Genomic DNA, 12092 nt, shown 5'->3' on the forward strand with positions numbered 1-12092 from the left:
TTATGGCCTTTACTAAAATATAATGAGTATCTACTAATTGTTACTAAGAATACTTTGTTAACCACTTTTCTATTTAAAACTATTTCTAATGTGGCACTTCACTTAAAGAAAAAGATGCTATGGATATGTTATAATATAAATAAAATATAAAAAATAAATATACATATTATTTTAAAAAATACAATGGATAGTAGCTATTTTAAAATCCATACCTGTAGATGGCAACAGATATTTCTTTACTATTTATGGAACATTGAACATTATAAGCCAGAAATTTAATAGATAAGGCCTGGAAAACACCATTTGATAATTCAACTTTGAAGAAAGGTAAAAGACCAATATTTGAAACAGAATGTGTCTAAAAACAGGTCATCATAGACCTCATAACTTCTGTTGAGAAGAAGTTAGGAGAAAGATGAATAAGATGTGAAAAAATAGTGTGATAACAAAGAAATAATGAATGAGGTATTTAGAGGGGGAAAAAAAGCAGAAATATTTGCATTAACTGATACATAACAAAGTAAATACAACTGAAAAAACAATGTAAAGAATGGCAATAATAATATAAATAACTAAAAGAGAGTCAAACTTAGATCCACTGAAAAGGTCAAGTTCACTTATCCATCTGCACACCCCACCCCCAAAATATGCCCTGGTTGATAAGACATAGGGAACTATAGGTAATGAATACTCCGTATTCCATAAAATATGAATGTTCAATTGGTTAAATTTCATTAGTGCTATTTTATTTTATTGATATAAGTGAAGGTTTAAGGAGAAAGTAGATATTTAGCAGATGAATAAATAAAAGAGGCATCAGTAAAATAGACAAACAAAAGAAAATATGCATCGCTCTATGTCTATAAGCTAACAATAATGGGTGGTTGAGAAAGGTTGTCAGAGACAATTGTGTTAGGCCAAAGACATGAGATATTTTTGGCCTAATACCTTTTAATTTAGAAAGTATGATGACATATGACATGTTAGATGACATAATGAGATGTTAGATTTGGAGGGAAGCTTTATTGTCTCTCTTTAGAATTCCTTTTTGGGTTTGTTCTTTTTTTTTGTTTTTTATTTTTTCCAGATTGGTACCCAAGTCAATAGATTATCCAGTTATGGTTTGGTAAAATATAATGTTGCCTTAGTCACAGTGACTAAGGGATATGTATTTTCCTTACTTCCTTGGATCTTTCCATTGATCAGTAACCTAAAGGACTTTGTAACACCATCATTATACCCATCATCAAAGGACTGAGTCTTTTGAAAGTCAAGTATATAATTATATAGTAATAAGTAATGAATATTTACTATCTTACATTGGAAATTAAAAAAAAAAACAAGAAAAAAGATTTTTAAAAAGTTCTCACAGTTTGTGATTCTAAATACGAGAATATTTTTTTTTTAGTACTTCTCAAATGGGCAATAAAGAATTTAATTTATCCCATTTTTAGATCTGCCAAAGGTTCTTGAAATTATAAATAATGATGCTGGCTCATCAGTAAGACGACATGTTGGACAAGCAGAATAGCATTTTGCTCTGAAAAATCCTTGTTTGGGTCTGGCACATACCAAATTAATTTAGATAGGATTTTTAAGATTAGCAATATTTTTTTTACTAGTTGATATGGTCAAATGAGGATTAGAAAAGCTGCATTTCCATTCCCCTACCCATCTGCATTCATTTGTAGAAAATATTAAGAGAAATACAGACAATAGCCATTGAACACAAATCTGAACAGAATTTAGCAGAATTCCTTAACAGTTTAATTTATAACCTTTAATGCAAATAATTTCTATAACTTCAGCTAATTATGAAAAAATTAAACTAGTTACTGCATTGCAAATATTACAGTATCACAATACCTTCTCTATTCTCCAACAATTCCAGGAAAACATGATATTTTTATCTATTATCTACTGTCTATATAGAGAATTCAAAATGGGCAATCAGTCCAGTCCTGGGTAAAGCTATAACAAAATTATATGAGGAATTCTACTTGCCAAAGAACTAAAAATTATATTTACCAAGTTGAATAGATTACTTTTAGAAATTATGGTAAGTATTCAGAAATATTTTAAAATGTTTTATTTTTTAAGTAATTAAGGAGAACAAATGGGCTTGTATTATGTAAATACGAAAGTTAGTTCAGCTCTTTTCTACTAAGTATCTGATTCTATTTTTATTTTCATTGCCCAAGAAGATAGAACTATAATTCTCATGACTTAGAGGCATTTAAAATAATGCAATTTTACTTCTGGGGTAGGAAATTCCAGAGAAAAAGAAATTATGAAAAAAAATTTTACTAAAATATGATTATAAACTATATTTCTTGTACATAGTAGCTGGCGTTTATGTAGTAATTTAGGTTTTGTTTTGCAAAGTGCTTTACTCATTAATTCATTTGATCCTCTTTACCCCTCAGAGGTAAGTATTATTATTAACAACATTTCAAAATGAGGAAACTAAGGTGAGGAGAAAATAAGTGACTTGCCCAGGTTCCCACAGTTAGTAAATTACTTAAAACAGAATTTGAACTAGAGTATTGCTAACTCTAAGTACAAGATTCAATAAATTTTATCAGTTATCTGCCTTATATATTCATTTATAAGAATGAAACATTTTCTTCCTCTTATCATTTTCATGAACATATTTTTTGCTGATGAAGAAATCAGATAATAAAGTAACATCAATTACCTCTATATAGAATTGTGAAATTGGAAGTGAGGATAGATCATAGAGTATATCCCATGCTATATTAAGGACATTAGTAACTCAGTGACTTAATTTTGATTCCTAAAATCAATTGCATGGGGGAAAAATGGATAGAAAATGGAATAATTAACCAGATAACTTTTTTCAAGTATTTAACTCAATTTTATGAATAGTTTAGGAAAAGAGTTTTTCTTGTCTTAATTCATCTGGGAAATTGTCTAATTTCTTTATTTCATTTTGCCAGTCCAGCTGGAGTTCTGATTTCTACATCTATTGTCAATTTAGTAGAAAATATTCCATCAGCCATGGAGAATATTTGTGTAAATTGAAATGAACAATAAATTCATTAGGATAATTTGAAGACAATGCATCCATGCCTAAATGCACTCTCTAATTATGATGTACATGTAGCAATGAATTAACAATGGTCACAAAATTTAAATGGTTTATATTAACAACATGCTTAAAAAAAAAAAAAAAAAAACTCCATACATTTCAGTATAAACTAAGATAAAACACTTCAGGTTATGATTCAATTAAAATCCTACACAATACATTACCTTCCGCCTCGAGCACTGAAAGGCACTACATGGATTCCCAGAGGCCCTCCACCGTTGTTGTTGACTTCTACGAGCTTTACCATATCACTGTGAGACAATGATGAATGAGGGAACATGAACATGTACTGTAAACAAACCAAAAAAAGAAAAACAAAAAACAAAAAAAAAACCACAAAGCCAAAAAAAGGGGGGGAAAAAAAAGAAAAGCAAACTACAACACAACAAAGATACCCACCAAACACACAACATCAATATTCCAGAACATGAGCAATGGTGATGAAGGCAACAGTAAACACTACATACCTGAATATTAGTCTGATGGCATGAAAAAAGAGGAATCATCAGAAATAACTACATAAAATAATGTCAAACTAATATTTCTGATGGATTTCATCCTGTCTGTGTTTTGAAATTGTACTACTCTGAACCAAGTATGAATTTTGTCCCAACTCATCAGCTCATGTGGCTACTTTGGTTATTTTAAAGAGTGTTTAGAATTTTTAAGACTTTATCTCCCAAATCAAGAAAAATGTATATATTGTTTTTTCCAAAGGAAAAAACATAACAAACATGTTTCTCATAAAACCATTGACTTACAGGATTGCATAATGTTCTCCTGTATAATATTGGCCTACTGTAGCTTTTAAATAGTAATTAAAGAAATGAACATCAGAAGGTTATATATTGCTTTTTGATGCAAATTCTTTACTAATTTACATTTTAAGCAGGTATAGGAACAGGAGTAGGATTTGATTTCACTTGTAAAGGGTCCACTTTACAAGGTAAATTGGTAATTTGGCACCTTCTTTAGCAGTGCCTATTGCACAGAGAGCTTACATGATATCTTATGGACATCTGAAATGGCACCTAACTCTATCCATTATTGCATCATATCTTTCATTTATAAAATAAAAGCAATAATATTTATGAAATGAAATGCTTTATTAAGCATTTTCTGTACAATAGACTTATGAAGCATGGCATACAATTATATTGTACCCATTTATGGATAAAGAAACTCAAAGAAATTGAATGATTTGTCTATGGTCATAAACCTCAAGAGTTAGGATTGGAACCCATATCCATGGACTCCTACTAAGATGATGAAAAGCTTTCTGGTTTTTCATGCTTCTTGGCCCCTTAAGAGTGGTTGCCCCTTAAGGTTCTTTAACATATCCTCTTTTGTCTGTGTTTTTTTTTTTCTGGGTTATCTCACAAATTCACATGACCTCTATTGACATCTCTATGTATTTGACCCCTACATCTTTCTAAGTCACCAGCCTTTCTTGAATTCTAAACACATTTTCCATCTTTTTTCTGGATATCACCACATGAATATCCTATATCGTATTTCAGATAAACTATTCCAATCTGAAATTATTGTAAGCATAGCTAGAACCATTGTTCCCTTTAATTTTGCTATTTCTACTTAAAGGCACCACTATCTTTCCACTGTGTCTAGTTCAGATTAAGTGCTTTTTGACTCTTTCCAGTTCTTCATACCAAAACCAGAAGAGATTAGACCCAGAGACTGATTTGTTTCTGAAAATAATGAAATCTAGCAATGACTTTATCTGGCTAGACACTTCTTATACTATTATTCATTCTCATATTGTGTTACATTACAGAAAAACTGGACCCATCTCTGTCTTCTGTTTCTCATCCTGGACTCACAACATTTCCATATGTGAAATGAATCTTCCCCTTTTCCCCTAAACCACCAATTCCTTTAAGAAACAATTCAGATAATCCTTTCTCCATGAATACTTCCATACCCCCATACACTCTCCTTCCCCCCTCCTTGTAGGCAAAAGTACCTTCTTAAATTTGGAAAAACTTTACTACCCTTAACACAATGGCAGCAAAACATATATGATGATAGGTTACACAATAAAATTAAGGTTCAAGTTTGAATTGAATAACCATCCAGAGTTTGTTATTTAAAGTCTATTGGTCCTTAAGTAAGTCATAATCTTTGCTGGCCTCAATGTTCATCTGTAAAATGAGAGAACTGTTCATCTCTAAAGCCAATTCATTTCTAACTTTGGCTATTCTGATAATGATAATATAGAAATCATTTAAGTTAATAGCCTTATTAATGATATTAGTATACAGCTTTAAATCATTAGAGAAAAAAAGATATACAACTTCTTCATAATGCTTATTAAAAATCAGTCTTTCATTCTCCTTTTGAAGTCTGCTTGCATTTGTTTTATCAATTTATTCATATCTTTTTCACTGGAAGGATATTTTTGTGTAATGTTTGTTGTACTCTTTTAATTACAGTTATAAAAGGGTACTAAGTGATACTACTTTTAAAACTAACATTGAGATAAAAATGCTACAATTTACATTTTGTCCAACTATTTTAGGCAAGTCAAGTTAGGCAAAACTAATTTGTATTAATAAAAGTATAATTGGTGGTAATAGGCTTTGAAATCAAACCAAATAAGGAACTCATAGTTTTCATTCGAAAAAAAAATTTGATTTAAAAGCAACAAAATAATTATCTTTAAATAATCAATGGTTGTTTTGCATAATTTTTGGCTATAGCCTTGCAAAGATTATATGCTAATTTACAGAAATATCCCAATCTGCATTGGTGGATACAGTATCTATGCCAATGAAATCAGAGATCATTGAAGTCAATTAGATATATTTGAATTTATCTTTAGCTGGACTTGTTCTGTTTGGTTCCAAAAGAGAACTCAGGTCAGTGTCTAGAAGTTGAAGGGAAAAGGATTCCAGTTTCAAAAATAGGAAAGAGCTTTCTTATTAAAAACAAGTGGCAATGAAGTGAAGTAGGTAGATGACTTCCCATGAATAATTCCATGTAATTGGCATTGGTCATACAATTTAGCATTTGGCATTGAAGTTTAAATTTAAATTTCTTTCTTTTTTATTTCCACATTTTCTAAATTTTTAAAATACGTAACCTGCATATAAACATTATAAACATACTAATATAACAAAAATGTATTTGAATGCTTATAGTATGAAATATATTTATAATATGCAAATTATTAAATTTATCTTCCATTTATGAAGATTGAAATACAAAATTCAGAGAGCAGTCAATTTAAAATGTTGCAGTCCAAATTGATCATTTAATAAAAAGGCAGTATGTTTATGTCTGTCTTACTGTCTTACTCTGTCTGTGTGTGTGTCTCATATTTCTGAAAGATATCAATTTATACATGTATCGTATATATGTATGTATGTGTGCGTATATGCACAAACATCTCACACATTTTAATTCTTACTTTTCTACAAATTACTTTAAAATCTTAAAAATCAAGTGAATACAATTTTATCTAAGATTAATTAACAAGTTAATCTTGATCAGACATATTTTATATTTGATTTTCTATATTATATGTTAATTTCAGAGAAACTTTTTTTTTAATTGAAAGAAATACACATATGTGATATCCTTACAGAATCTCTATTCAATCTGCTTCACCTCATTAGGTGGCTATTAAATTATGAACAGGATATTCCACCTTAATATACTCCTCCATTATTAGACAATCATACAATCACTCCTGCTACTTCTATATTAAAAAACAAAAACAAAAACAAAAACTTCTATATGTAATATATCTTGGTTGTCTTTGGACACAATAGGATAGTTTCTGTTGGTTTAATTATTGCCTTGTGATTGCTTATATTTATAACTATATGTGTACATATAGATATGCTAAGATAAAGGCCCCCTTTTTCCCCCCATATGATTAAAAAATAATCTATTGGAAAATGTAAAATTCAGTGAAACAAATCATTTGTCATCTCTCATGGAATATCTTTTGTTCCCATCTGATGTTTCCTTAAAAAACAATAATATAGATCAATGTCACAAGGTATATTACCATGTAGAATCCTCCTGACTTCTATGGCAAATTAGCTAGCAGTTGCTATTATTACTTAACTTGCAAATTAGGTTATATTTTTTCTTACCACTCACCTACCTCAATATTTCATAAATATAGTTTCCCCAGATTTTGCTATGCAAGATTAATTATGTATTAAAAGATTTTTATATATTTTAATGGGGGATAGAAGGAAAAGAAGAAAATTATTATAGTAGCATATCAGGTTAGAATAGGATATGTGTTGATATGATTAATAACTTTAAAGAAAATACTGTTATATGTCAATAATCTATTTGTTAAGGTATGAAGAATTTGTATTTCTAAAGAATGTATGTCTGGATATTCATGTATCATACTATACATAATTCATGTTGTTGACATAATGAGAAAACTCTACAAAGAAATGTACTTTAAAGAAACAAATGATTCATCTATTTCTCATGAAAACACAAAAAATTCCATGTAATATTTTTTGCATGTGATGCACTGATATTAATGATGCTAAATATACAATCAATGCATTATCCACTTACTCCAATGAAAGATTAGTGGCATTCTCCAAACCAGTATCAGCATGTCCAACTGGTTCTACACGGCTATTGTCCTCCTCTGCACCTTCTTCATCCTAGAAAGACAAATAGATAGGAGGTTTATCACTTAAATTAATAGCATGAATTTGATGATTCACAGTTTGATCCTCACAAAACCTTAATTCAGTAAGCACTAGGAGGAGAGTTGGACAGTATGTAAATACAAAGTCCTTTAATAATGAAATTGGGATGAGGACAAAATATCCCATCACCCTTTTTGTGCAGAACACATCTCTTAGTTCCAGTATCTTTTGCCTACAAAAATAAGAAGCCCATTCTAAGTACAAAATGGTCATCTTATTAAATTCCAAGTAAGTTGTACAGTTTCCATAATAGCTATGGAGAAAGATTGTCCAATCTACAAAAGTGTGAGACTAATTTAGAAGAAGAGGTATAGTAAACATTATTTTGGGAAAGATTAATAGCTTACAAATAAGATAAATGCAGGGCAAAAATTTTCATTATATTGCAGAAACTGAGTGAATCTGGTAAAAGATGGGGAACCAAATGATGGTTCCCCATTGAGGTGTCTTTGCACTTTATGAAAATCAATTATGAATCACTTACAAATATATATATATATATATATATATATATATATATATATATATATATATATATATATATATATATATATGGCATAGTGGATTACATAGTAGAGTGCTAAGTCTGGAGTCAGAATGATCTAGATTCAACTTCAACCTCTAATACTTGCTACTGTGTTTACCTGGGTAAATGACTTGTCCTGTGTCTGCCTCAGTTTCCTAAACTATAAAAAGGGATGGTAATAGCACCTACTTCATAGGGTTGTTATAAAGATCAAATGAGATAATATTTGTAAATTGCTTAGTAGAGGACCTAGCACATAGTAAGAGCCAGGCACTGTGCAAAACTATTTAAATGTCAGCTGTTGTTGTTGTAATTGGATTAATACTAAGATATCTTCTGCAATTCATGAAAATAACTGGAAGATATTCAGGTTTCAAAATATAACATTCAACAAAACTTTGTCATACAGGTGAGATAGGCTATGAAGATAATTATATGTAATTGATTTGTTTTATTTTTAGGGAAGCTCAGAGTAGAAACAGACACACACACATACACATGGATGTATATATACTGTTATTTTTGGCTTATTTTTAATGTATGATAGAAATATATTTTCAAATTTACATCTATAGAGTTTAAACTATTTCCAAGAGAATAACACTCTTGCTTAATGTGAATTTATATATTTATGTGCGTGATCAGTTATGTTGTAAGCAATGAGCTCTGAACTATGAATTTGTATCCTATTAATTGAAACATTAATCAAAAGAATAAGTGAATAGTTATAAGTTCAGTATAGTGTCAAATAATATATTAAAATATTGAAAAGATATCAAGGTTTAGGAAGTCAGTAATTTTCAAATTTTTCAAAAACAATAAAGGGAAGGAAGGACACAAGGAAGGATGGAGAGAGAGGAAAGGGGAAGGAGGAAAAGGAAAAGGAAGGAGGGAAGGAGAGTATAAGAAGATTTCTAAGCATTATAGATATGCAGATTCCCTTCCCCACCCCATCCTTATGGTGGCAAGGTTCCACGAAGACAGCTTCTTGGAGGATTAATGATCCTCTATTTGAGAGGCTCTAAAACATACTTTTCAGTCATCTATCTCATTTAAACAACTCACAAGAAACACATTTCAAAGGTTAACTAGGATCTTGAACCTGCCTAAGACCAACATTATGAATGTAAACAACAATTGTAAATGGAAAGAGGAAAGCATAGTTGTTTATAAACCAGATGTAAAAGATGGTTTGGCAAATTTAAGAAATTTAGTAACAGGTTATATTAATAATCCCTGACTCCTAGAAACATTACTGAGAAACATGCAAGCATTTGCTACAGTTGCCTTTGAACCAGCCCATTTAGGAAACAGCAATAAAAATGAAATGCCCAAAACTATTGTGATAGAGTAATGAATGATCATTTATAGCTACATTGTTCCAATGTCTCCCATCAGTTTGTAGAGTAAGATTCCACGTGTCTAAGGAGGGTGTTCAATTTAACATTTACTAGCCTGAGGCTGAGCTGCAGTTGCTATGAGAACCAGAACTCTGAATTTTCTGATTTTGGGATGTGTAAATAGCATCAGCCCTACTGCTTGCTTTACTGGGCTGTCTGACACCTAGGATTTTTTTAAAGAGATGTGACTGAACATGTAGTTACTTATAGCAAAAGGCATCTATTTAAGCTTGACTTGTTTAAAATCCTTTTTTTGGTCTCACCAGTAATTTGATTAGTTCAAGAAGTTCTTCAGGAAATAGACTTACCTACAACCCTGATGCAGCAGTCAGAGAGTCAAGCTAGAAGTTAAGAAGACCTCTGTTTTAATCCAGTCTCAGATACTGACTAGTTGGGTGACTCTGGCAAAGCAAGTCACTGTCTCTTGCTTTATCTGTAAAATGAGTATAGCAATAGCACCTACCTACCACAATTATTTTGAAGATCAAATGAAACAGTTGCAAGGCATTTAGCCCAATATCTGAGATAGAGAAGTTGTTATTACTACTACTATTTCTGGCTCTATTTACTTGACTTTAATTTACTGATGTCTTTCTATATTAATCATATTCTTATATCATAATAACATAGTATTTTATTCACCTATCAAAATTTGTTTAGCCATTCTTTTTATTACATGAAATTTCACATAATAATCTAAATTCTAGAAAATGTATCAGAATTCTATCACCCTTCAGAGCTATATAGGGATTTGTTCACTTTTATAATAAATTTGATTTTGGGTTTATAGCAGCCATCTTTCCCATTACTTTACAACTCTCCCCAATTCCTCAAAACACCATCGCTTAAAGAATAGGAAAAAATAATGAAGACTAAGAGTCAGAAAAAAGATTTAAATGTCAAACTAATCAAGTCTGTAGTCTTCATCGTCATTGTCGTAGTTCGTTGAGGCATTCTTTCATTTACCTAATGATCTGCAACTCTTCTTTTGAGAACTATTTATTCACATGATAATCAATTGCCAAGATGTTGTTTCTATAACCCATATTTCAATTCTTAAATTATAATATCAAGAATTGTGTCTCTTTTCTTCATGGAAACCATGATTCTTCATCAAAGGACCAGGTTTGGGAGAAAAGAAGGGCTTGGAAAGTTCACTGCCTTTTGAGTTATAGAGTATCAGAATTTAAACCTCCTCTCTGACACTTATTGTGTGATCATGAATGTGAGCAAACATTTGTGAGAGTATATGGCCTGTGAACTCATTCAAAGTTTTGCATCTATACGGTCCTATGATTCATATGACTATGGTAATAAGCTTGTATAAAACAAACCTTCATATACTAAAATAAGTGTTGCCTATTATGTGTCTGCTATGAAGGAAGCATTCCTTGTAGAGAGGTTCTCCTGATGTATTCTCATGCACATGAGATTATGAAAATTTCAGGAAATATCAGAAAAGTATTGTTTGCATTCTAACAGCAGTACAAAATTAAAAATGAAATGATTACAATATAAAGCTGAATAGGCAACCTACAAATATCATCCATTGAAACAGAGCAATGAGGAGAGCCCAGTACTAAATAGAAGTCTTTAGAAAAATTGGACAGGCTTTGGTAAACAGCTGTTTTAATGATCACCAATGACTTTCAAACACCACAATTTTCCTAGTGAAAATGTGTATGTCATATAATAGTATGGTCTATGAAGAGCAGAAGGTAAGGATAAAGAAAAGGCAGTGAAGATGCCCTTGGTGGGTAGGATTAGCCTTATAATAATAAGAGAAGTAGTATGAGGGGTAGGTACAAGAACTAAACCTGTGATTTTGCTGATAGGGGAAACTCCCAGAAGAAAACTTCTTTCAAGAGGCAAGCGAATGCATTCTTTTAGAAAATTTTCTAGGGCTCAGAGAGATTAAATAAGTTGCCAGTGGTCACATAGCCAGGGACTTAAATCCAGGTCTTTTTGATACAAGGCCCCTCTCCTTCAGAAATAGGACGTCATAAGAAATATGTATAAACTAATGCTCTCTAGTGTTCTCTTAAAGCACTGGTTAGCACTCCTGTGACAAATGTATAGGAGGACAAAATGGGTACAATTCATAGATTTCCATGCTGTTTGAAAATATTAATATGAAAGAAAATTTTGAGTCCAAGCAATCCAATCCTAAATGGGTCCCTTCTTCCTACAACATAACTTAATTTCTCAGGAAACAATTGTATGAAATTCTTGGGAGGAGAGAAAAGGAGATGAGAGAGTGATGACTGATTTCCTTAAGCAATCATCTTAAAGGCAGGAAAACTTACTCTCTGTCTGTGGTGGAGAATGGCAACTTATGCCCAAAG

The 12092-nt window shown here is 31.1% G+C and overlaps 1 protein-coding gene across 15 annotated transcripts in view; it reads right to left on the minus strand.

Moving 5' to 3' along the window:
- Positions 1-12092, minus strand: part of PARD3 (par-3 family cell polarity regulator) — a 666452-nt gene that overhangs the window by 299335 nt on the left and 355025 nt on the right. For 14 of the 15 annotated variants that reach the window (XM_074267090.1, XM_074267092.1, XM_074267091.1 and 11 more), the window contains 2 exons: positions 7682-7773; positions 3277-3363 (listed from right to left, as the gene is read on the minus strand). In XM_074267090.1, the coding sequence (XP_074123191.1) occupies positions 3277-3363; positions 7682-7773 (179 nt within the window). The remainder of the gene's footprint in view (positions 1-3276; positions 3364-7681; positions 7774-12092) is intronic. The other variant, XM_074267081.1, reaches the window with a different exon arrangement.

Source organism: Sminthopsis crassicaudata, chromosome 5 (genome assembly GCF_048593235.1).
Source record: "Sminthopsis crassicaudata isolate SCR6 chromosome 5, ASM4859323v1, whole genome shotgun sequence".
NCBI lineage: Eukaryota > Metazoa > Chordata > Mammalia > Dasyuromorphia > Dasyuridae > Sminthopsis > Sminthopsis crassicaudata.